The sequence below is a fragment of the Pelodiscus sinensis genome, chromosome 12, assembly GCF_052426305.1.
Source record: "Pelodiscus sinensis isolate ZL-2025 chromosome 12, ASM5242630v1, whole genome shotgun sequence".
NCBI lineage: Eukaryota > Metazoa > Chordata > Testudines > Trionychidae > Pelodiscus > Pelodiscus sinensis.
In genome coordinates, this window is record NC_143063.1 from 17,713,597 (window position 1) to 17,739,529 (window position 25,933).

General features: G+C 42.1%; 1 protein-coding gene and 1 pseudogene across 1 annotated transcript in view; both read left to right on the forward strand.

The window, feature by feature from the left end:
- RPGRIP1L (RPGRIP1 like) overlaps positions 1-25,933 on the forward strand; it is a 171,246-nt gene that overhangs the window by 69,266 nt on the left and 76,047 nt on the right. Inside the window, exons 15-17 of the mRNA XM_075940279.2 lie at positions 15,202-15,654; positions 20,985-21,127; positions 25,444-25,816. Of these exons, the coding sequence (XP_075796394.2) occupies positions 15,202-15,654; positions 20,985-21,127; positions 25,444-25,816 (969 nt within the window). The remainder of the gene's footprint in view (positions 1-15,201; positions 15,655-20,984; positions 21,128-25,443; positions 25,817-25,933) is intronic.
- On the forward strand, positions 1,316-5,753 carry LOC149523722 (histone H2B 7-like; annotated as a pseudogene).

The window sequence follows — 25,933 nt, forward strand, 5'->3', positions numbered from 1 at the left end:
TGGAAGAATGACTTCTCATGTCTTGCTCACAACACTCCTGTTGTTGCATCCCAGAATCATGTTTGCTTTTTTTGCAACAGTGTTACACTGTTGACTCATATTTAGCTTTTGGTCCACTATGATCCCTATATCCCTTTCTGCAGTACTACTTCCTAGATAGTCACTTGCCATTCTGTATGTGTGACACTTATTGTTCCTTCCGAAGTAGAATACTTTACATTTGTCCTTATTAAACTTCATCCTATTTACCTTAGATCATTTATCCAGTTTGTCCAGATCTTTTTGAATTATGACCCTATATTCCAGATCAATTGCGACCCCTCCCAGCTTGGTATCATCTGCAAACTTAATAAGCATACTCTCTCTATACCATCATCTAAATCGTTGATGAAGATATTCAACAGAACCAGTTCCAAAAAAGACCCTTGAGAAACCCCACTTGTTATGCCCTTCCAGCATGTCTGTGAACCATTAATAACTACTCTCTGAGAATGGTTATCCAGCCGATTATGCACCCATTTTATGGTAGCCTCATCTAAGTTGTATTTACCTAGTTTATTGATAAGAAGGTCATGTGAGACCGTATCAAATGCCTTACTAAAGTCTAAGTCCGCCGGGGCATTTATGTGCGCCCGCCTAGTCTGCATTAGGCACATCCTAATGCAGGGGCAGACTGGCCCGGTGGGACAGAGCCACCGGGCTCCGCACTCCTGCACCAGAGCTGGTTGGGGTGCTGCTGGCACTTACGGCCCCACCAGAAGACCCCACCGGGCCTAGGGACTTCGATGAGGAGGCCGGCAAGCTGACCCCGACCGGGGACGGTACCAGGCCGGGGGAAAGGAAAGCAGGCATGGCTGCGAGAGGCTCGAGCATGTGCCATCAACCTGGGTGGAACCAGGGCTGCTCCAGGGGTGAAGTCACGTGCGGTGCACCGGAGGGGGTGGTGCCACGTTGGTGTGGCATTGCAGCGCCATTTTTTAAAACAGCCAGCTGAGGATCGGGGAAGGAGGAGGAAGGAGATGTTCCGAGTGGGGTATGGGCGAGCAGAGCCTCGCTAGAGGCAGGACAGCGGTGAGCGCACCTGGCGTGGCGGTCGTGTTGTGAGGGGCCGGGGCTATGAACACCGAGCGGCCCAGCTCCAGTTCCGGCATGTGGTCTAGAGCTCGGGCTGCAGGGACTTCTGGGGCCCAATCGCAGCAGACTCTAGCCCTGCAAACTGGAAGGCAGAAGGGAGGGGAGGGGAAGAATAGGTGGAAAAGGTGGGAGAGAAAGGGGCTTGTGCTGATGGGAGGGGGGCAGGTCAGGAGAAGAAAGGGGAAGGCACCAAGGGACAGGGTAAAGGAGATACAAATGCCAAGGGTGGGGGGCAAGTGGAGACAATGAGGAAAAGGGCAGGAGGGGAGGTGTCAGTGGGAGGGGGGGACAGGGTGATGCTGGGAGAGGAGAGGAGAAGAGAGGAGAGGGTAAGGGCGTTGGGGCTAGAGTGGGGAGGTGCTGGGAGAAGGCTTGAAAGAAGGCATGAGGAAGGTGGGGATGGAGCAAGTCATGTGTGAGGGCACAGGGGCATGAGGGAAATGGGGGCAGAGGGTGGTGAGGGGGTAGGCATCAGGGAAAAAGAGGGCAAAGGGAGCAGAGACAGTGAGGGAAGGGAGAGGCACCAGGAGGGTGCAGGGGTAAGGGAACATGCAGATGCCAGGGGATTCTGGGGATGAAGCACAAGGGCAGACACCTGCAGGAGAGGGACCAGCACCAGAGGAGAGAGGCAGGGCAGGTGTGTAGAGGGAGGTGTTAGGAGAGGGGGTAGCTCACATGATCAGAGTGGGGTACTGGAGGAGTGGGCACAGGGGGGAGAGAAGGGCTGGTGGAGGGGGGCAGGTCTCAGGAGGGCTGAGGGCAGTGAGAAGGGCAGGAGTCAGGACAGCAGAAGAGGGTGAGAGGTTGGGGGGCAGCAGGCACCAGCAGGGGAGCTAATGGAGCAAGGGGAAGAGACATGGTGGGGATGGGGAGTGTGAGATTTAAAGGTGCCATGATTTTTTTTGGGGGGGAAGGTGCTTTTTTTGCTGAACAACATTTGGACATCCCCCCTTTTACTAATGCAGAATTTTGTTTAAAAATGAATTACAGTATAATTGACATAAAAATTATCCAACTAAATTAAGTTTCTATCAAATTTACATAAATTCACATTTAATATGAAAATAGCAAATTCACATGGTAAGGTGAAAGAGTAATTGCCGAATAATTTAATTAATACCTTTTACATGTAAAATTACCTTTTTTATCTTATGGATTCATATATTAAATATTATGTTTTTTGTATTATTTAATGTACAAATACAAAATAAGCCTTGAAAAATTGTTGGCGCCCGCCACACTCTTCTGAAAACATGAATGTGCTATTGGCCACAAAAAGGTTGGGGACCACTGGTCTAGGTATACCACATCTTCCACTTCTCCCTTATCTACAAGACTTGTTATTCTATCAAAGAAAGTTATCAAATTGGTTTAACATGATTTGTTCTTTACAAATCCATGCTGGCTGTTACTTATCACCTTATTATCTTCCAGATGTTTGGAGATGAATTCCTTAATTACTTATTCCATTATCTTTCCTGGCACAGAAGTTAGACTGGTCTGTGATTTCCTGGGTTGTTCTTATTTTCCTTTTAATAGATGGGTACTGTATTTGCCATTTTCCAGTCTTCTGGAATCTCTCCCGACTTCTATAATTTTTCAGAGATGGTAACTATAGGCTCAGATACCTCCTCTATCATCTTCTTAAGTATTCTAGGATGCATTACATCAGGTACTGATAACTTGCAGACATCTAACTTTTCTTAGAAATTTTTAAAGTGTTCTTTTTTTATTTTATCTTCTAAACTTACCCCATTTCCACTATCATTCACTATGGCTATGTCTAGACTACATCCCTCTTTCGAAAGAGGGATGTAAATTAGACATATCAAAATTGCAAATGAAGCCGGGATTTGAATTTCCCACACATTTCAATTGCATAATCGCATCACGGCGTTCTTTCAAAAAGAAAAGCCTTTTTCGAAAGAACCTGTACTAAAAAAATGAGGTTTACAAGAGCTTTCGAAAAAGGCTTTTATTTTCGAAAGAACTGCATCTAGATCGCCGTTTCACTTTCAAAATAGCTTTTTTCGAAAAAACTCTGTGACGCAATTATGCAAATGAAGCACAGGAAATTCAAAGCCCAGCTTCATTTGCAATTACAATATGTCTAATTTACATCCCTCTTTCGAAAGAGGGATGTAGTTTAGATGTACCCTATGTTAGGCATTCCTTCATCATCAAACTTCTTGGTGAAGACCAAAACAAAGAAGTCATTAAGCACGTCTGCCATTTTCAAATGTCCAATTATTGTTTCTCCCTCTTCACTGAGCAATGGGCCTACCCCGTCATTGGTCTTCCTTTTGCTTCTAATATATTTGTGGAATGTCTTCTTGTTACCCTTTCTGTCTCTAGCTAGATTGAGCTCATTTTGTGCCTTTGCCTTTCTGGTCTTGCCCCTGCATACCAGTATTGTTTGCTTATATACATCCTTTGTAATTTGACCTAGTTTCCACTTTTAACGTGACTCCTTTTTTATTTTTAGATCATGCAAGATCTCCTGGTTAAGCCATGGTGGTCTTTTGCCATACTTTCTATCTTTACTATGCAGCAGAATAATTTATTTTTGAGCCCTTAATAATGTCTCTTTTAAAAAACTGCCAACTCTCTTCAGCTGTTTTACCTCTTAGTCTTGCTTCCCATGGGACCTTACCTACCAGCTCTCTGAGTTTACTAAAATCTGCCTTAATGAAATCCATTGTCTCTTTATTTCTGTTTTCCCTTCTACCATTATGTGATACAGATTTAATAGGACATACTAGCATTTTGCGAATAGGGGCCCTGACCCATAGAGAGTTGCATGGTGGGGGGAGTGTCAAAAGTTAGTTTAGGGGGATTGCAGCACTATCATCCTTCTACATAGTCACAGCAGAGAAGGAAGTTAGTTATCATGTCTGCACGTGTGCTGGAGAAGGGTGGGAAAAAGCTGATCATGGATGGGGCAAGGAAGGTGGATAAGAAATGCAAGAAGAGCCACGAGGAGTCTTACTCGATTTATTTCTACAAGGTACTGAAGCAAATGCATCTAGATACAGGCATTTCTTCCAAGTCCATGAGTATTATGAAGTCCTTCATGAGAGATCTCTTCAGGCACATTGCTGTGGAGGTGTTATGCTTGGCTTTATATAACAAGAGGTCCACTATCAATTCCCTAGAGCTCCAGGTGCCTTGTCTCTACTGTTGCCTGGAAAGTTAGCCAAGCACGCTGTATCCGAAGGCACAGAGGTTGTCACCAAATACGCCATCTCTAAGTAAAACTTTGTGCCACAGCTGTGAGGTGAAACCATCAAATGAATTAAAATCCAAAGGCTTTGAATGAATTAAAATCCAAGAGCTGGGCAGATGGGAGAGTGGTGGATACTGACAGAGGGCCCAGTTCTACAGGCAGTAGCACAGTAAGGTTGGCAATTCCATACCATGTCATCCTTACTTCTGGGAAAAGGGCAGTTCTACCTTCAGAGCTGGGCTCCCAGCCTGCAGCTGCTGCTCTACAGTGGCCCTGCTCTGAAAGCAGCATCACTGCCAGCAGTGGCACAGAAGTAAGTGTGGCAGTACTGCAACCCTCCCACAAAATAATCTTGTGACCTCCCCCTCCCCCAAAACCTTCTTTTTGGGTCAGGATTCCTACTCTTACAACACCATGAAATTTCAATTTTAAGTAGCTGAAATCATACATTTATGAATTTTAAAATTCTAGGCCTATGAAATTGACTAAAATGGACTGTGAATTTGATAGGGCCCTTCTAATATATCTGCAAGATACCACAGGAGAGTAATGAATAGAACACATGTATACCCTACTATACATTACAGCATTGCTCCTTAAGCGCTTGCAGTTCTGTAAAGACATGTCTACACAGCAGAGTTGTTCCAGAATAATGGATGATATTCTGAAATAACTTTGCAAATGTCTCCACAGCAAGCCGGTTATTTTGAAATAATTTTGAAATAACAGGCATCTTATTCCAGTTTTTGTAACCCTTATTCTATGAAGAATAACACCTATTCCGAAATAGCTATTTCTGAATTGAGCATGTATAGACAGGACAGATGGAATTATTTCAAAATAAGAGGCTTCCAGAAAATCTCACAGGTGCCTTGATGGCCACTGTGTCTACACTCATCAGAACTCTATAGCTTCCCTTCCTCTGCAACCCTTAAAGCTCCGGCCGCAGGAAAAATAGTGTGTGGCACACAGCAGGCCCTGACAGCCCTAAGCCACACAGTGGCTATAAGACCAGCTCTTTCTGCCACCCTGTGCAACCTGATAGCTCCCACCGAGCCATCCAGAACAGCTAGGCCCCTAGCGGGGGGAAGGAAGAGGCATGTGCCTTCCTGTTCTGGTGCACAGATCCTGGACATCATTGAGGTCTGGAGATAGGAGGCAGACATCCAGGATCTCCACACCAGAAACAGGAATGTGGACGCCTATGGCCAGATGGCCACTAAGGGCCACATGCACACCCAGGAGCAGGTGCGCATGAAAATTAAAGAACTTAGGCTGGCCTTTATCAAGGCCAGGGAGCACAGCTCTCTCTGAGGTGGCACCACAGGCCTTCCCTTATTACATACAGCTCCACCACAATCAGTTCCTTCCCCCCCACACACACCTTGTTGTGGACTCAGGACGGAAGAACACCTGCCATTGCCCTCCTGGGAGGCAGAGCCAGTGAGGAGGAGGAGGAGGAGGAGGAGCCGAACGAAGGCAGCACCAGCTTGATGCCTGCTAGCCAGGAGTCGCTTGCCCTGGAGCCAATATCCCCCTCCAAGAATGTCTCCCAGGCATCATCCTAAGCCGGGGAAGGCCCCTCAGGTGAGTGCCCTTACTATCCCCAGAAACACACAGGTGGAGGAGGCTGGTGGCAACGGACAGCTGTGCTCTACTCAGTCGGCCTTCTGGGCTTGGGGATCACACAGCATCCTGTGCACATGGGTGCATGTGACGCACCAATCTGAGGCATACAATCCCAGGAAGCTGCAACAGAGGACCCTTGTGCTCTGACTCACAGGGTGTCTGGTGAGGCCTCCCTTACCCCCTTGCCACCAGTAGAAGGAAGCTGGGGACATGCAGACACACACACACGAACTCAGGAGTGCCGCACATAGGCATTCTCTCATTCTTAGGGTAGCATCCACTCCCAGGGACAGCATGGCGAGGTGCAGGTGCATCTGCCACTCACACACCCTGCCACCCCCTCCTCCAGTGGCCAGGGATACAACTCCTCTATCCATGGGACGCCACCACTGTTGGACCCAGCATGTGCACTGCACAGAGGGAAGTCCAGCTGCCCCATGAACCCCTCCCACCTGCAGACTTCCAATCTAGTTGGCATCTTCCCATGCCTGCTCATACCCAGGACATGGGGGTAGTGAGAATTCCTCCTTTGACATCTGTGCCTCTGCCAGAAAAGGCCAACTGTCTAGGCCTCAGGTGGCCTTGCTCAAAGCACTTTGCCTTCGTCTGACCCGAGGCCTTTTGATTTTTGGCTCCAAGATGAGGCTTCATGTATGGTGTCTCCCAGGAGGACTGCCCTGCTCCTTATTTTCCACAGCTGGACCAGCTGCAAGAGGAGATGGTCGTCACCTCCTGTGCTGTCGTCCTGATCCCACGTGAGCCACCAGCACCAGAGAACCCCCAAGGACTTCCAGAGGGAACATATCGCTGCCCTATGAGCCCAGCAGTGCTCCATGGACCAGCAGGACCAGAGACTGGAGGAGGATCTCCAGCTGTGTTGTAACATCTGGCGGGAGCTGCAGCAGCAGGGCTGGTTCATCTGCACAGCCTTTCACATGGTCATTAACCACCTGGTGGCTGCTCCTGTGTCAGCTCTGGCCCTTCCAGCTTCTTCCCCTGGCTTCTCCATGTCCACCAAGGGCCCCACACATGAGGTGGTGGCACCACCTGATCAGGTGCCACTCCTAATCCCAGCCCTGAGCCTCTCTTCCCCCTCCCACCTCCCTTCTACCCCCTCCTAGATTCTTACCTCAGTCCCTCCCCAGTTACATTTACCCCAGTAATAAAAACAGTCTATTTCCTAACAAAAAGTGTGGTTTATATTGTCTGTGCAGAGGAGGAGGAGGGGGGAAAGGGTGGGCAGGGGAAGGGAAGTTTGTGGGAGTAAAGGCAAAGAGGGGCAGTACACAGGCCCCTTGTGGGGAGGCCCAGGGGAGAGTGTCATTGGGGTCCTTGTAAGAAACTCCCCCTCAGGGCTTCCCGAATACACACAGCTCCTTGATGGGCCTGCTGGATAGCAGCTGTGCCCAGCTGCTTATAGACCTTGCCAGTTTGGTCAGCTTCTGCCCTCCACCCTGGTAGGAACATTTCCCCCTTGTTTTCACAAATATTGTGAAGGATACAACTCACCTCCACCACCTGCTCGCCGAGGTCCAGCCAGGTAAGGAGGCAATGGAACCTCCCCTTGAGATGCCTAAAGGTGCCCTCCACCACAATGCGGGCCTTGCTGATCCTGGTGTGAAAGTGTTCCTCGGTGGGGTCAAGGTATCTGGTGTAGGGCTTCATGAGCCAGGAGAGCAGAGGGTAGGCTGGGTCCCCTACAATACACACCGGCATGTCCATATCCCCAGCGCTGATGGTGCAGTCAGAGAAAAAGGTGCTGGTATGCAGTTGATATGTTTGGATGTATGGTGATATGTTTGCAGTTGATATGTTTGGATGTATGGTGATATGTTTGCAGTTGATATGTTTGGATGCATGGTGACCAGGAGCCCAGATGGGGATATGGGTGTCATCAGTAGCCCCCTTCCCCACCGCAGTTGGGGAAACCCATGGCGGCAAAGTCAGCAATGACGGGGTCCATGTCGCCCAAGTTAATGAGTGCACAGCAGAATAGTTTTGATGGCCCTCATCACCTATAGTAGGAGACAGACAGAGAATCACAGAGTTACCAGGGTCTTGAACCCCCCCCCCCCCCATTTTTCCCCGCACACACCAGGAGCAACCCCAACTTGCTACATCCCCTGTCAGGGCTTTGTGAAGGTGGGACTGAAAAATCTCTCAGTACTACCACCCCCACCACCAGCCTCCTCCCTTATCTAGGGAACCCCATTCCAGCTGTTCAGTTCATCCCCTTCCTGGGACAATAGCATGAGAGCACCGTATCTGCATGACCATGGCCCCAACGGTTGATCTCCCAACACTAAATTGGTTCCCGACATTGGTAGCTGTCCAGCATGGTGAGCTTCCAGATGGCAATGTCAACCTGCTTCTACAGTGGTGAGGTGTCCGCAAGGGTAACCACAGCAAGTGAAAGAAAGGCTTTGCTTTCCCTCAGTGAGGTATGCAAAGGAGGAGAGCCTGAGACATGTCTATACAGGGGGTCCCTTTAAGCTCAAGCGCCAGGAAGTGAGTGCCATCCTGATGCCCTGCCTGAAGTGCTTCTGGGTGCTCTTAAATGCGATTCAGCATCCAATAAGCGTGGATGCTCTATTTCGAAATAGCTCAGCACTTTTTCAATGGGCATTTGCTGTGTAGACATGCTATTTCAAAAGAAGCTATTTTGAAATACAAATTTCCAAATAGCTTATTCTGAAATAAGCGTGCAGTGTAGATGTGCCCTACGAGAAACAAGTAATGCAACTATAGAATTCGCAGTATTCATCACAAAAATGTAGTGTTGTATTGCAAGTACTGATGTCACTTCATGCATAAGGCAAAAATGGAAAGGTTTAAAGAGCAGCCATTTCATGATTACCTCATGAGAGAGATCTAAAATATGAGAAAATGCTATACAGTAGAATCTCAGATATATAGACAGCTTGGAAATGGAGGTTGTTCATAACTCTGAAATGTTCATAACTCAGAACAAAACATGGTATTTTCAAGTTTACAACTAAACTAAATACAGTTTTGAAACTTCACTATGTAGAAGAAAAATAGGGTATACTATTGGCTTTCCTTTATTAGCCTCATCTCTGCTGCTGCATGATTGAGTACTTCCAATTTCAAATGAGGTATATGGTTGACTAATTCTTGTGTTGTGACTGAATATCTGTTGTACATAAATAATTTTTACCGTCTCTTGTTTCTTACATTAACTCCAACTTTCTGATCTTTTTGTTAGTTAAAATATTAGACAAAGCCAGTTTTCATTTTTTCTGTTTTCAAGTTTACATTTAAAATGGCTATTTCCTAATATTTAACCTTTTAATTTTTCAAAACTCATTTTATTTTTCCATTAATTCACAAACTACTGATAAACTAAGCTGGCTTCATTCAACTTTTCTTTTTCATTGGAAATATTTTGCATGTAAAAATACAAAAGTGTTTACTAACAAGGACTAATGTAACAGGAATTTTAATAATGGTTCAGTTCTTTTCATACATTTTTATAGTGTATCCCACTTACTGAATACAATTATGGTGACTTGGGCCCTGTTTTTATTATTTTCTCTTTTCTCAAAAAGCAAAACTTACTTGTATACTTCGCTATACATAAACACACACACACACACCAGCTGCAATAAAGTGATTACCACATCTGAATGCAGCGGGTATTAGGTCAATGATAAAAATGGGGTGGGGCTCTTTTACAGGTCCCAAATGTATTTTATTAGAAAGGAGGATATGTTATGCTTAAAAAATTCCTGTATGCTTCTTTTAGGGAAAATGCAATTTGCCATGTTTATTGAGCTTACAGAGTAAACATCATATGCATTTATTCTCTCACACTTTTTGTTGATGTTATAGTTACCAGTTTGTTGCTTGCATTACCCTAGTGGCCAGTTAGGCTGAATGCAAGGGAGGAGTGGGGCTTTATTGGTTTGAACCAATCAATGCTTTAGGGTTTTGGCAAGTTGGAACCCCAAAATTATGGCAAAGCAGCCCCTTTTTATATTTTTTTTTATTGAGATTAAGTTTTGCACCACTATGCTGTAATTAATTGCCGTTTGACAAGTGCTTGTATAAGTTTTTATGGATAGGTACTTGCATTACTTTTTTAGCGTTGTTAATTTCCCTTTATTCACATTTTAATAGGGGTACACAGCAATTTTTTGGCGCCTTAATGTTTGCTTTTGGCTTTTTTTAAGAACATTTGGTTCAATGAAGGTCTTTCAACTTATACTCATTTTTTATTTTTTACTTAAATAAAAGTTACATAGCAAGAATTACGTAGTTTAATTAAAATATTTTCTACTAAATCTGTTTTTATAAAAGCAACTGAGTATTACTATTACAAATATTGTATACTACAAAAAACATTTACACACTTAAACAAGAAAACAATTTTAACAGTAAAACAGTAACAATAGTGACAAATAGACCCTTTTGGTTTGTTTTTCCTTCAACATTACGGGGCAAGGGCTTTTATTCCAATTATTTCCTCACCAAGAAAAAGAGTGGGGGTTGGAGACCGATCTTAGACCTGCAGGGATTGAACAAGGTTGTCCAAAAACAAAAAGTTCAAAATGGTGACTTTAACAACTATTATCCCAGTGCTAGATCAGGGGGACTCATTCACAGCCCTTGACCTCCAAGATGCTTACTTTCACGTAACCATACGCTCTGCCCACAGACATTTCTTCACTGCAGCTCACAATCACTCTCAATGCAGAGTTCTCTCCTTTGGGCTTTCCACAGTCCCCAGGGTTTTCTCCAAAACTAGCAGTTGCTGCAGCACTTCTGCAATGGCAAAGGGGTTATAATATTTCTTTAACTAGAGAACTGTCTCATAAAGGAATCTATGCAAGTAGAGATGACCTGGATGATCCACAAGACCAGAATCCTTTTTCAAAGCCTCAGACTTTTTATCAATGAGACTGTCCATCCTCAAACCCACTCAGAGGCTAGAATTTATCTGCACCCTCGTGTACTCCAAAGCCCATGCCTTCACACCAAGACATTGCTTTGCCACTCTAGCAGACCTCAGTGTAGTGATCATCAGCCCTCAGACTTCTGACTTCACCTGTCTACGGGTCCTTGGATACATGGCAGCAACCACTTACCTAGTCAGACACACCAGGCTACATATGCCCGGTCTTCAAATATGGCTCACTACTGCATTAGGGATGTTAAATTTTGATAAATTAGCTAATTGAATAGTCAATGGGATTTCCATCAACTCTGATTAGTCAATAAGGATTAGTGCAGTGTTCCGCCTTTGAAATGTACAAGAGCCCCAGCAGGGACTCTTGTACATTTCAAAGTTGGAACACCGCTTCTGAGCTCTTGTCCCCCTCCCACAGAGCTGGAGTTGGGGGCGGGGAACGGGGCGGGGGACCAGCTTTTTAGCCGGCTGTTGCTTATCGGATAGTCAATAGTCGCTTACATCCCTATACTGTATATGTTCCCACCACGTATTCCGTGTTCCTCCCAACATACGATCTTCAGTTCAGTGGTGGACGATTCAGACGTCACAACCTATATATTCTGTATGTTGGAGCATCCAATGATAGGCCTGTTCTCCAAGCACAGGAACCGCAAATGTCACCTCTTGTTCTCATGCAGCACTAGTCTCATGGACAGGACCACTACTTTACGTTTTCCCATCTTTACCTCTGATTCCCAAAGTTATCCTGAAACTGCACAAGGATCTTGCTAACCTCATTCTGATCGCCTTTTCTATGGGCCAGACAAACATGGTTCCCCTTTCTCTCCCACCTCGCTGTGGTAGTGCCCCCTCTTTCCCTTCCACTTCATCCCATCCTCCTGTGTCAGAACACAGGCATCGTCCTTCACCCAACCCCAAAAAGTTTCACATTCATGCTGAGGCCTTATGCTTTGACTTTGTAAAGTACATCCTTCTAAATAGCAGATACCCCAATACCCACACTACTTATCTCCAGAAATGGAAACACTTCTCTTCTTGGTGTGCCCCAAAACAATTTGACCCCTTCAGAGCTCCTCTCCCACTCATCCTAGACTACCTACTGGAACTAAAGAACTCTAACTTGTCTATTAGCACACTGAAAGTTCATCTAGTTGCCTTCTCTCTCTCTAGAGCCCAATATTTAAAAAGGGCTCTAGAGGCGAGCCTGGCAATTACAGACTGGTAAGTCTAACTTCAATACCGGGCAAATTAGTCGAAAAAATAGTAAAGAATAAAATTGTGAGGCACGTAGAAGAACATAATTTGTTGGACAAAAGTCAACATGGTTTCTGTAAAGGGAAATCCTGTCTTACTAATCTATTAGAGTTCTTTGAAGGGGTTAACAAACATGCAGACAAGGGGGAATCCAGTAGATATAGTATACTTAGATTTTCAGAAAGCCTTTGACAAGGTCCCTCACCAAAGGCTCTTGTGTAAATTACATAGCCATGGGATAAGAGGGAAGGTCCTTTCATGGATTGAGAACTGGTTAAAAGACAGGAAACAAAGGATAGGAATAAATGGTAAATTTTCAGAATGGAGAGGGGTAACTAGTGGTGTCCTCCATGGGTCAGTCCTAGGACCAGTCCTGTTCAACTTATTCATAAATGATCTGGAGAAAGCAGTGAGGTGGTAAAGTTTGCGGATGATACCAAACTGTTTAGGATAGTCAAGACAGAAGCAGACTGTGAGGGACTCCAAAAAGATCTCACCAAACTGAGTGATTGGGCAACAAAATGACAAATTAAATTTAACGTGGATAAGTGTAAAGTAATGCACATTGGGAAAAATAACCCCAACTATACGTACAGTATGATGGGGGCTAATTTGGCTATGCCAAATCAGGAAAGAGATCTTGGAGTTATGGATAGTTCTCTGAAAACTTCCACACAGTGTGCAGCAGTGGTCAAAAAGGCAAATAGGATGCTAGGAATTATTAAGAAAGGGATAGAAAATAAGACACAGAATATCTTACTGCCCCTGTATAAAACTATGGTATGCTCACATCTTGAATACTGTGTACAGATGTGGTCTCCTCACCTCAAAAAAGATATTTTGGCCTTGGAAAGGGCTCAGAAAAGGGCAACTAAAATGATTAGGGGTTTGGAACGGGTCCCATATGAAGAGAGGTTAAAACGACTGGGACTTTTCAGTTTAGAAAAGAGGAGACTGAGGGGGGGGAAATATGATAGAGGTATATAAAATCATGAGTGGTGTGGAGAGGGCGAATAAAGAAAAGTTATTAGTTCCCATAATAGAAGAACTAGAGGACACCAAATGAAGTTAATGGGTAGCAGGTTTAAAACTAATAAAAGAAAGTTCTTCTTCACACAGCGTGTAGTCAACCTATGGAACTCCTTACCAGAGGAGTCTGTGAAGGCTAGGACTATAACAGAGTTTAAAGAGAAGCTAGATAATTTCATGAAAGTTAGGTCCATAAAAGGCTATTAGCCAGGCGATAAAAATGGTGTCCCTGGCTCTGTTTGTCAGAGGCTGGAGAAGGATGGCAGGAGACAAATCGCTTGATCATTGTCTTCAGTCCACTCTCTCTGGAGCACCTGGTATTGGCCACTGCCGGCAGACAGGCTACTGGGCTAGATGGACCTTTGGTATGACCCAGTACAGCCGTTCTTATGTTCTCACCATTTCATGAACAAATAAATGATTTTTCCTTTTTTATGCATCCCATTACTCAAGTTCATCTCATCTGAAAAATGGATTTTGCCCATGAAAACTCATGATACAAAATATATATTTATTGCCCAGCGTATCCTTGCAGGAGATCTGCAGAATGGCTATATGGACCTCTCAGCACACATTTGCGAGACACTGTGCTATTGTTTCGGGACATATTCCTGACATGGCAGTTGGTTTAGCAGTCCTAACCTCTGCTGTCTCAATTATTCTGAATCCCACCTTCCAGAACAGGTACTGCTGCATAGTTACCTACAGTTGAAAACTCACAGTGACAACACTTGAAGAGGAAGTTATTCACCTTGTGCAGAAACGATGGCTCTTCGAGAAGTGTATGTCTGTGGGTGCTCTACTACCCATCCTCTTCCCCACTACTTTGGAGTATGCTGTTTGTTCTGGAGTAGAGAAGGAAAAGAAGAGGGCACAGCCACTCATGATCCATTAAAATGCGAACTCCTTGAGGCGCCTACAGCGCATGTGCAGCCCATCCGACTAGTGCTCAAAAATCCCCAACCTGTGGCATTGGGACGACTGGACACCTACAGTGGAGCACCCACAGGGGGACACATCTCAAAGAACCATTGTTACTGTACAAGGTGATTAACTTCGTCTTTCCCACAGCCCTCCCCAGCACCTTCCTTATCACAGGCTCTTTCTCCTGGTACCAACTTGCACTTTCTCCTCCAAGACTCTCCACAGAACCTTTTCATCTCAGCTCCTTGTTTACACACTGAGGTAACAGAATGGATGCTTTTTTAAACCAGTCTCAATTGGTTCTTAATTTGCCCTCAGTGGTTCTGACTGGTCTGATATACTTGACTCTGGAAAGCTCCTAATTGGCTTCAAGTGTAATTGTCTTGATTACCCAGACTGATTCTGGCAGGTTCCTGCTGGTTCTAGATTAGCCCTTGTTAGTTTACCCTGGGAACTATTTAATCTAAGACTAATATCTTTCCCTTCTATTGCTCTCCTATAGTGCTCTGACCTGGCCTTGTCACAGTGGGATCAGGAAGATTGCAGACCAGGGGAGTGTAGGCACTAACTCCACTATGTATGTTGGGGGAGAAGTACATATATTCCATAAGGAACTCCCTCTCATCAATCCTCAATCAGATGTGCAAAAATATGTAGCTTAAATTTCTCATATGTTTTTTAGCCCAGCACTTCCTTTTTTCAAAAGATGTTTCATTGTAAAGGCAACTGCATTCTCTTCATAATTCCTTTGCAATCCATTATTAACTTCAGTGCCTTGAAACTATGATGTAAAAGCCATATATTTATTTTGACTTCAGTTGAGTTATTCCTGATTTATATGAGTGTGACTTATATGAGCATCAAGTCATATATATAAAACTTGTGAATAATGTGATACCTAAGAACAATTGTACAGATTAGGAGCACTAAATATATGAAAATATATTTAACTTTGTCGATTTACCCTTTATTTTCTCTGAATTCACTCTTTTAATCGAGTTCTGTTGCAACATTTATTGATGACAAGAAAAAGATTATCATGCTAAGCTCAATTCTATTTTCTTTGTTATAGCTCAACTAAAGGATATTGCCTATGGCACCAAACAGTACAAATTCAGACCAGAAATCCTGCCAGAGGATCCAGTAGATGAATTTGATGAAACTGTTCACTTAGAAAGAGGAGAAAACCTGTTTGAAATTCACATCAGCAAAGTGATCTTTTCTACAGAAGCTGTGCGTGCCTTTGGGGATCAAGAACCTGCAACTTTCTGTACCTATGCATTCTATGATTTTGAATTACAGACAACCCCAGTAATTTGTGGTCTTAATCCATCCTATAACTTCACTTCTCAATACCTTGTACGAGTTGATGACTTCTTTTTGCAATACATACAGAAAAGCACTATCACTCTTGAGGTTCATCGTGCCTTTGGCACAGATTATGAAACAGCTGCAGCATGTCAGCTGAGGTTCCATGAAATCTTGGAAAATAATGGCAGGATTTATAGTACAGCAATTTTAGTTGGTAAGTAAGATTTCAAAATGTGTTTATATGTGATATTTTAACTGACAATTGTAGCAGTGCATGTTTGTACAGCACTGAATTCATATTTTACAACTTTAAAAAAGAAATATTGCATATCAAAGGCCAAATTATGCTATGGTATGTGAATGTATATTTCAAATTGATTTCATTGGCAGTTTACCTGAAGGGAACAATTTTGTCTATAATGGTATGTGTAACAGTGTTAATAATGACTGCACCACATTTAAGTGGGGGAGGGGTTATCTGGGCATACCAGAGAAGAACAGTTCTGCTTTATGGCCAAGTGAGGGAGGGGAGAATGAGGTCAGAGACTGCTGCAAAGAGGGGATGGCAGGCAGCTATGCAGCACTGACTCACTTCCTCAAGCAGTGTGAGGTCCGAAAAGGTATAAAAGTATAAGCCCTGGCCCAGGGAAGCCTCTTTTTTCCACACCGCAAGTATAGCCAGCACCTTCCATCCCTTTCGTAATAGAAATGAATATTAATTTGAGTTAGAACTTGCTATGGGCATTATGCTAGTCTCTCCTTTTTAAGGGGAGCTGGATAGGAATTTTTTCTGCCCCACCAATTTGGCTTCAGTGGAATGAGGGTTTTTTCACCTTCACCACAGTGAGTGTCAGGAAAGACCTTTTCTCATCAGATGAGAGGCGGTAGACCATATGTCACAACTTATTTGTAAGGTTGGATGGATGTCCAAGTGCAGGTATTCCATAGGGAAGGCATCCAAGTACTAGATAAATGGCCTAGTAAAAGACTTAAAAGGAGATACTAGATAAAGTAACAGAACTGAGGGAGGAGGGGTTGGGGATTCCTCTCATTGGTACAGCAGGTAGCCAACCTTCTCCTCCATTCACATAGCCCACCTTAACCCTATTACAAGGTTGGTGGATGATAAGGTCCAAGCCAAGAGTTGTCTGGGGAACCTAGATGGGAAATTAAGGGCAGCTGTTAATGATTTGAAGAAACATGGGTTTACATGTACTGTGAATTTTATCTGCTGGGTTGTCCCAGACAGCTATAGAATAAAATTCTGGCCTAATGAAAATCCATATAAGGTGGCTCCTGTCCTCCTTTTTGAGGTATCCAGACAATGTAGTGGTGTCTGACCATGATATATATTAGAGGCAATGTGGGTAAATTAAACTAGCAAAGATGAACTATCAATTCAGGAAATAATGTGTTGACTTTTTCAGTCCTGCTTACCTCGAGCTTCTTATGTTTTAAAAGACAAAACACTCCAAGTAAAAGAAAGGGGGAAAAAGAAAACTCCTGGAAATGGTTACTTGTATCTAAAAGCATGGAGAAGTAATTTAGACTATAGAAGTGTGATTTCTTAAGAACAGTAACATTCCACATTAATTTGTCTGTGTAGACCCTGCTTATGGACACTAAGGGTTCCCTAGTGTGTTTTAACATAGTGCTATTTGTAACAGTATTATGTTGAAGCACACTACGGAACATTTCAATAAGATTGCTCATTATAGAATATACAAATTGAAAGCTCTAAAAAAAACCCTAATATTTGACAGCTACATAAAACTCAAAAATTGCTAAAAGTAAATTCTGAAAATTAATAAACTCCAAAAAACAAAAGTCTTAACTGTACCTCGCTTTAGAAGGTTATTTATGAATTAATGTACTTGTACCCATACAAAAGAAATCCACAACTAATACTAACTTTTTATCATTCAGAAATATGGACAAAAATATTAGAAAGCAAATAATACAGTTTGGATCACCCTGGTCCCGCACCCTGGGGACCTGAGTGGTCCTAAAGGAGGAAGTTTGCTGGACCAGGGGAGGTCAAGCCTCAGGCTCTCCTGGAACTCCCCTCCTGCCCACTGGCCCAGCAAGTGCACTGCCCCCAGCCATTGGCGGGGCTCTACTCCCAGCTGCCACCCCACTCTGGCTCATGGAGCTCCCTTCCCTCAGCTGGTGGGGTTCCCTCCTCCTGGCCAGCAGTGGCTCAGCTCCTCTGGCTGCAGGGTCTCCCTGCCCCCATCCAGCAGTGGCTCTGTGTTCCCAGCAGGCACAGCCTCCATGTCCCTGGATGCAGGGGCTTCCCCGCACCTGGCCAGCAGTGCCTCCACACCCCTGGCCGCAGAGGCTTCCCTGCCCCTAACTGGCAAAGCCCTGCTCTGGCTGCCCATTGCTGGTTGGGCTTCCTACCCCCAAGACACTGACCTCCAGGCTGCCTACCTGGCTGAGCTCCCAGCTGCTGGCAACCTCTGGGTTAGGGGTCTTTGGTCCTGCTGGACCACAGATGTTGCCATACCAGAGGGTCCTGGACCACAGAGGCTCAACCTGTACTACTATAGTATATTATAATACTATTTAAATCATTTTAGGCATCTGAAGTAGTCTGTACAGTAAGATTGACTTTTTTTTTCATTGTACCCCAAGCAATTAAAATAACCTTTAATCATTAGGCTTTTATATAATTAAATGTATATAAAGATTTTTTTCATACCCCAAGAATACAATTGGTATTTTTCTTATATTATAAAATTTGGTTTAACATGTCTACGTTGTTTGGGGTCAGAAATTGTTACTTCACCTAGGATATTTAGATTTTCACCTTTTTCATACATTACATGTCTATTTTGCTTTCCATTTTCCACTGCCCCCAAGTTCAATCCAGTAGATTGGAGGTCACTATATAATAAAATAGTAAAACATCATCAGAAAGATACAGCAGCTTGTACAGGTTATTTATTACATAATATCAATATTTGTTTGCCTGTTTCAGGTAGGGTTTACTTTCATTGCATAAGATTTAGATATTTATTTGTCATTAAATGCTCTCCCTCAGATTTTTTTCCATTATAACGTCATTTTAATGCATCTATTTTAACAATTTTCAATTTAATCAGAGGTGTGTTTACTTTAAAAAAAGTGCCAATTGGTCCTTTCCCCTCCCCCTCCTTTCCAAGGCATTAAATGTCTAGTTTATTGAAATACTGTTAACCAATAGCTCCAGCCATACCTAAGCTTACCTAACTCTTTCAATTTCTCTTTTATTGGATCAATTTCTTTTGGTATAAGAGACAAATTTTTGAGTCACACAGAACTTTTTTGCGGTATCCTAAGTTCTGTGTAGCTCAAAGTTGTCTCTTTCACCAATAGAAGTAGGTCTAGGAAAATAAATTACCTCACTCCCTTGTCTCACTAATATCCTGAGACCAACAAGAGTGTAAAAACACTGCAAGCTTTCCATTATATGTTTTCAGTTGCTTATAATTTTCTCAAACTTTAATTGTTGCATGCTTGTTTTGTACTTCAGGCAGCATAGGTTTTTGTTGTTGTTGTTGTTGTTGTTGTTGTTTTAATATAGTCTTTAGTTGCATAAAATCATAGACATATATAAGTGTAGTGCTTTGAGCGTGTCTCTGTTCAATTTCATCTTGTTGATTTCAAACCAATTCTGCAATTTGTCTGCGGATATTCTAAGCACTTTCTTCATTCCATCATCCATGTCATTAATGAAAATATTGAATAATACCAGAGCCAGGACAGACCTTTGTAGGGCTCGGCTAGATATGTCCTGCCAGTTTGACATCAAACCACCAGTACTTCTGTTTAAGTACTGTTTGTCAATAAGTTGTGCACACACCTTATAACTAAAACTATAATATGTCTGTGCACTTGATCACCTGTTGTTTGTTCTATAAGATCTCTTCAGTGCAGAGTATGGAGAAGAAGAAAAAGAATGTTCTCTTTTGTTTAGGCACTGTGCTTAGATGCAAGAGAGCTGACTTCTGTTCCTGGTTCTGACAGACCATATCCATATTCGCAAGAGGGTAGAGTTAATTTTGCACAGGCTACCTGAATTCTGGCACTTCCTAACGTTTTAGTGTTAGCTTTGCTAGTGAAATGTTTATGGAACTAAGTTTTTTATATGAAATATTACATAGAGTGCTCTACCAAATTTATGTCCATGAAAAATATGTCCTGGATTTTGAAATCTGGTATCTTGTGTGCTTTTACCCTATGCTATACAGCTTGAACAGGGGAGACAAGTGCTTCTCAAATTGAGGGACTTGACCCAAAAGGGAATTGCTGGGGGGGAGGAGGGGGTGTCAGGAGGTTATTATAAGTATTAGAGGGGTAGTTGTATTAGTCTGTATCCTCAAAAACAATTAGTCCTTTTGACACCTTAAACAGATTTATTCATCAGATGAAGTGGGCTTTTGCCCATGAGGCTTATGCCCAAATAAATCTCTTTGTCTTTAAGGTGCCACAGGTCTCCTTGTTGTTTTTAATGTTATTATAAAGGGATCACAGTATTACCACCCTTATGTCTGCACTGATTTCAGAACTGGCAGCTGGGAGAAGTGGCATTGTTGACTGGGTACCCAGTTCTGAAGACAGCACCCAGCCAACAGCAGCGCAGAAGAGTGGCAATACCATACCAAGCCATCCTTAAATGTGCACTGCTGCTGACAGCAGCTCTGCCTTCAGAGCTGGGCTCCAGACCTGCAGCTGTTGCTTTCCATGTGTCCAGCTCCGAAGGCAGCACTGCCACCAACAGCAGTACAAAGTAATGGTTGCAGTACTGTAATCCCTCTCTACAATAACCTTGGACTCCCCCACAGCTGTGTTGTGAGTCAAGACCCCTGTAATACTACGCTATGAAATTTCAGATTTAAATAGCTGAAATCATTATGATTCTTAAAATCTATGACTATGAAATTGACCAGAATAGACCATGAATTTGGTAGGTCCCTAATTATTATCTTATAAATATTTCTGAAAGTTCATTTGTTTGTTTGTTTGTCCGTCCCAAAAGATCTCCGAAACTGTAAGAGCTAGAAACACCAAATTTTGAACGGATACTACTGATTTCCTAACTTCAGTAACTGGGTTGGTTATAGCTTGAAATCGGATCCCCTAGAGCCCCATTTGGGCCCCCAGAGCCTCAATTGTGCTACTAATTAGCTTTTAGTAGTGCCTCATCATAGGCATTTACTGGACTCTTCTGTTAAGCGTGTCACATGAACTGCAACTGTGAGATCCTTTCACTATGATACAAGAAAAAGTATTTCCAATAAAATGTTATGTTTACATAATTTACGTAGTTCATTCACCACACCTTTTGTCAGCAAGAAATGAGTTAAATGTAAATGCATTTTGTAAGCACATCACTAGCTATGTTAATTTCTTAAAGTCATATATAAGAGAAAAGTATTTCCAATAAAATATGCTATGTTAATGTCATTGATGTAGTTCATTCATCACACCTTTTACTATATTTTCCCCGGGTGACACCGGGTATTTCTGCTAGAATATAATAAAATATTTGTTATATAGGAACTGGAGGAAATATCCCAAACTATGGCACAGTGGATTACTGGGTTAGGTTACGAGTTCCTATGGATCAGGCAATCAGACTCTACAAAGAGAGGTCAAAAGCTCTGGGATACATAACATCCAATTTAAAGGAACGTGAAAAGGTAAGCTAATTTCTTTTTGGTATTCATATTGTGTAAGCTGTTAAAATATTTTCTTTCAGTTCAATAGGTTACGTCCTCTGTCAGCTTTTGCTGTGTATATAGCCACCTTTCATTACTTTTTAAGGGATCTTGAACAGAAAAGTGCTGGTTTTGATTTTACTAGTTGTAAGATATACTACATGGTTATGTCAGGGAGAATAAGTTTTAACTGTCAGTCACTAATTATCTCTTAAACTACTAGCTTTTGCTAACTTCTTGGCCAGAAAGTAGTGAAATAATCAGTAAACATTTTGTTTAACTCTCTTTTGATTCTGAGATGCCAAATTTATCCAACCTATTGCTCTGATGAAATATGCTTGTGTGATAGGCCAACATTAGCTTAGCCCTCTATTATATGTGAAGTGCTTAAGCAGAAGAAATCTTAGAATTTTTGTTGTTTGGATATCAGGATGAGACTATGTTTTATATTTCTCAGTCAGTAGAAAATGAGTGAGTGAAAGAACAGTGATTCATATATGTTTCAAGAAAAAACAAAAACTCAGCTAAAAAAGAGCTAATTTAAAAAAAAAATCTTTCACAGGAAGTGGTTATCTAAAAATGAAACAACATTTCAGAATGGTTAAGTTGGCAAATATAATCCCGGCACTACAAAAAAGGGATTGGCTGTTGTCCTCAGCCTACAGCATGCTTATTTCTATATCATAATCCATGCTGCACACAGAAGATTCCTGCACTTCACCCTCCACCACCAGCATTATCAATATCAAGTTCTACCATTCAGCCTATCAGCGACCTCAAGGGTCTTTACAAAAGTGCAAGCAGTAGCAGTTGCTCACCTTCAAAAATCAGAAGTCATGATATTCCCCTGTCTAGATGACTGGATAATAATTGCTCCATCCCTTTCAAAAGAAATACTGAGCACAAACCACACAGTCAGTCTCTTCACATCTCTGGGATTCCAAATAAACAAACAAAAATCACAACTCCATTCCTACACAGCAACTGGAATTCATTGGGTCCATTCTAGACTACATGTGAGCACAAGCCAAATTCCTGCAACACCACTTTTTGGCACTGACCATCCTGGCCATGAATATTATCAACAGGTCTCAGCCAGACAATGTCTGAAATTGCTGGGACGTAAGTCAGCAACGATATATGTAGTAAAACTTGCCAGACTGCATATGTATTGCCTCCAAAGATGGCTCCACATGTGTTTTCATCCACACAGACATTCCTCCACATTCCAAACAGAGCAAAATGCTCCCCTGGTTGTGTGGGTGCAACCACCATTCAATGTACCAGAGTGCTTTTCCAATAAATGCCCCCTTACTCATGCTCACTATAGATGCCTCTCTAGAAGGATGGAGTGCACACTTTAACAACCATACCATCCAGGACTAATGATTACCTCACAAAACATCATTTCACATCAATGTACTTGAACTTCATGCAGTCAGATGCACCTACGAACACTTTCTCCTAGTTATCTGCAACTCATTGGTTAAGATACTAAGGTTATATCTAGACTACATCCCTCTTTCAAAAGAGGAACATAAACTAGACATATCAAAATTGCAAATGAAGCCAGGATTTGAATTTCCTGTGCTTCATTTGCATAATCGTGTCACGGCGTTCTGTCAAAAACCACTATTTTGAAAGTGAAACCGCTGTCTAGACGCAATTCTTTTTGGAAAAAAAACAACCCTTTTTCAAAAGATTCTGTACTCAAAAAATGAGGTTTACAGGCTCTTTCAAAAAAGGCTTTTCTTTTCGAAAGAACTGCGTCTAGACCACAGTTTCACTTTCAAAATAGCGTTTTTCGAAAGAATGCCATGATACGATTATGCAAATGAAGCATGGGAAATTCAAATCCCAGTTTCATTTGCAATTTTAAAAAACGGATGTAGTTTAGATGTACCCTAACAGACAACACGGCATGTATGTTTTACAGAAATCTCCAGGAAAGAGCACCATCTATGTGTGGAATATCTGGCAATAGTGCATAAAGCAATCAACTGACAATAGCACCTCCTCTTCAACTTCCTCACATTTCTCATTTCCTTACCCAGGACACAGGTCTTATTCTCCATCCAGATATATCTGTCCTTCAATTCAAGGCATTGCTGCAGAATGTGTTTTGTAGATGTCATTAACATTTGTTGATCATGTTAGAGAACGATTCAGTTAATGTGCTTTATCCCCCAGAATGAAACTACCTAGATCACAAAAGCCACATCTCAGTCAAAAGTTCGACCTTTCCCCAAAACCTTCTGCAGTGCAATCAAGCACTGCTAATAGCAGTATCTTTGGCATACCAAAAACTAAAAATGGAATAATTAATTTAATATCAAAATAAATAAGAGGAAAGCTATTGTCCTCCATTGCATTACTCATTTTGGAATTTAATTTAAAAATATTAAAATTATAATTGAAGATGCTGTGGAATTCCTAGTCTTACAGGGCTTTGGATCATGGGGTGGTAAATAACTGGGACAAACAAATCACTTTTAAAATCTAAAGAGACCATAGGAATTAATTTGGATAATTAATTTTAAGTGATTGAAAATGCATGGACAAATGAGGTTATAATTATAAAAATTATATCTGGACATTGAATGGGAATGTGAGGGTAGAGATGCTATAGTGTTAAAAATACTAATATAGTTTTATACTAGTTCTTGTCATTTGATTGCCTATTGAACAATGACAGTAATGGACCGAGTTAGATCTGGGTGGGGGTTTTGGGGTTTGTTTGGGGGGGTTTGTTTTTTTTTTTTTGGTAAATATATTGCCAAAAAACATAGTGTTGGTCAACCAGAAACAATTCCCAAATGTATTCAAGTTTGGAGAATAGTTTCAACCAAATAAAAACCTTAAATTTGGGAGGGGATATTATTGGGGTTGGAGTCACAAAATGGCTTAGAAGGCAGTCCAGTGATTAGGGCACTTACATGAATAGTCATTGGACTTGGGAAAGAATGAAAATTACTTAGGGGACTCCTAGATTGTTGGAAACCTAAATTGAAATCTCTGCTTAAATGACTATTAATTATTTATAAAAAGTGGAACAACTTCAGCAGGAAGATTGAAAAATATGCTTATTAGAATCTCTGACTCCCTAATTCATAGGGCAGTCGCTTACACTTTGGGAGACCTAGGTTCAAGTCCTTGCTCCATGTCAGGCAAATAGGGAACTGAATCTGTATCTCCCTCAACATAAATAAATGCCCTAACCACCAAGTTAAAAATTTTATAATACTGCAGCTGCCTCTTTTCTCCTCTAGCCATCTTGTGAATCTAGTCTCCTTTTGGCTTGAAGTTGCTTAAATTGAAACACAATATTTTGAGTTGGGTTGGACAAACCATTTTATTCAGCTCCACTCAAATTTTATTTTGACTTTGAAATTTAGTGAAATATCTCTCTCTATATATATAAAAAAGTTTTTCCTGTTGAACGACAGAATGTGATCATCAGTGTCAACAGGGGCTCAGCAAAGTGCAAGTGGTCCTCTCAGTGAAGCGAAAGTGGCCCCTGGGGAGGAAGGGAGTAGGTGAATATACTGAGCAGAGAGGGCAGCCCCCTAGATTTTTAAAAAAAATTATTTCTTGTAACACATATAAGGATTTTTTTTTTTTCAGTTTTCTGGAAAATCCACTATTTGCCTCACGCTTACTGACACGTGGATCGTGATGTTTCATAAAAAGAAAACATATATGGATATGAAAGGAATAATCTCTTCTTCCCCTATGCTTACAACAAAAGTTACTGAAGTTTACTGTTCGTAGGGGCTACGTCTACACTGGCATGATTTTCCGGAAATGCTTTTAATGGAAAAGTTTTCCGTTAAAAGCATTTTCGGAAAAGCGTGTCTAGATTGGCAGGACGCTTTTCCACAAAAAAGCCCCGATCGCCATTTTTGCGATCGGGGCTTTTTTGCGGAAAAGAAATCTCTGTTGTCTACACTGGCCCTTTTGCACAAAAGTCTTTCAGAAAAAGACTTTTCCCCGAACAGAAGCAGCATAGTATTTCCGCAAAAAGCACTGATTTCTTACAGTAGGAAGTCAGTGCTTTTGCGGAAATTCAAGCGGCCAGTGTAGACAGCTGGCAAGTTTTTCTGGAAAAGCTGCTGATTTTCCAGAAAAACTGGCCAGTCTAGACACAGCTGTAAAGTTTTGATACACTAATTTAGCTAAACAGTAGTTTGGTTGTAATTCACGTGGGCAGATGCTTTTGTTGTTTATATAGATATTCTATAACAGAATGAGAATTCTAATGGGTTTTTATGAACACGTGTGATTTTTTTTTTTTTCAGTTGAAACAGCCGTTACTCAGGGCTGCGGAAGTCAACACTTCAGCAGATGGCAATTTAAATGAGCTTCATATTACAATAAAATGCTGTAACAATCTCCAGTCCCAAAAAATCCAGCTTCAGCCAAATCCTTATGTTGTGTACAAGTTCTTTGATTTTGGAGACCATGATACTGCCATCATTCATAGCAGTAACAGCCCACAATTTGATGATCACATGTGCTTTCCAGTGCCAATGAATGCGGATTTAGACCGATACTTAAAATCGGAATCCTTGTATTTGTATGTGTTTGATGATGGTGAAACAGAAGAAAGTGTTTATGTAGGGAAAGCCATTATTCCTCTTATCTCTTTAGCACATGACAGATATATCTCAGGTAAGAATTTGACTTTTTCAAAGCCAATTAACTTTTCACCTACTACTTCATGATATGTGTCTAATTCGTCAATGTGTTTTTTCCATGTTTACACCAACATACATTGACATTGGGATG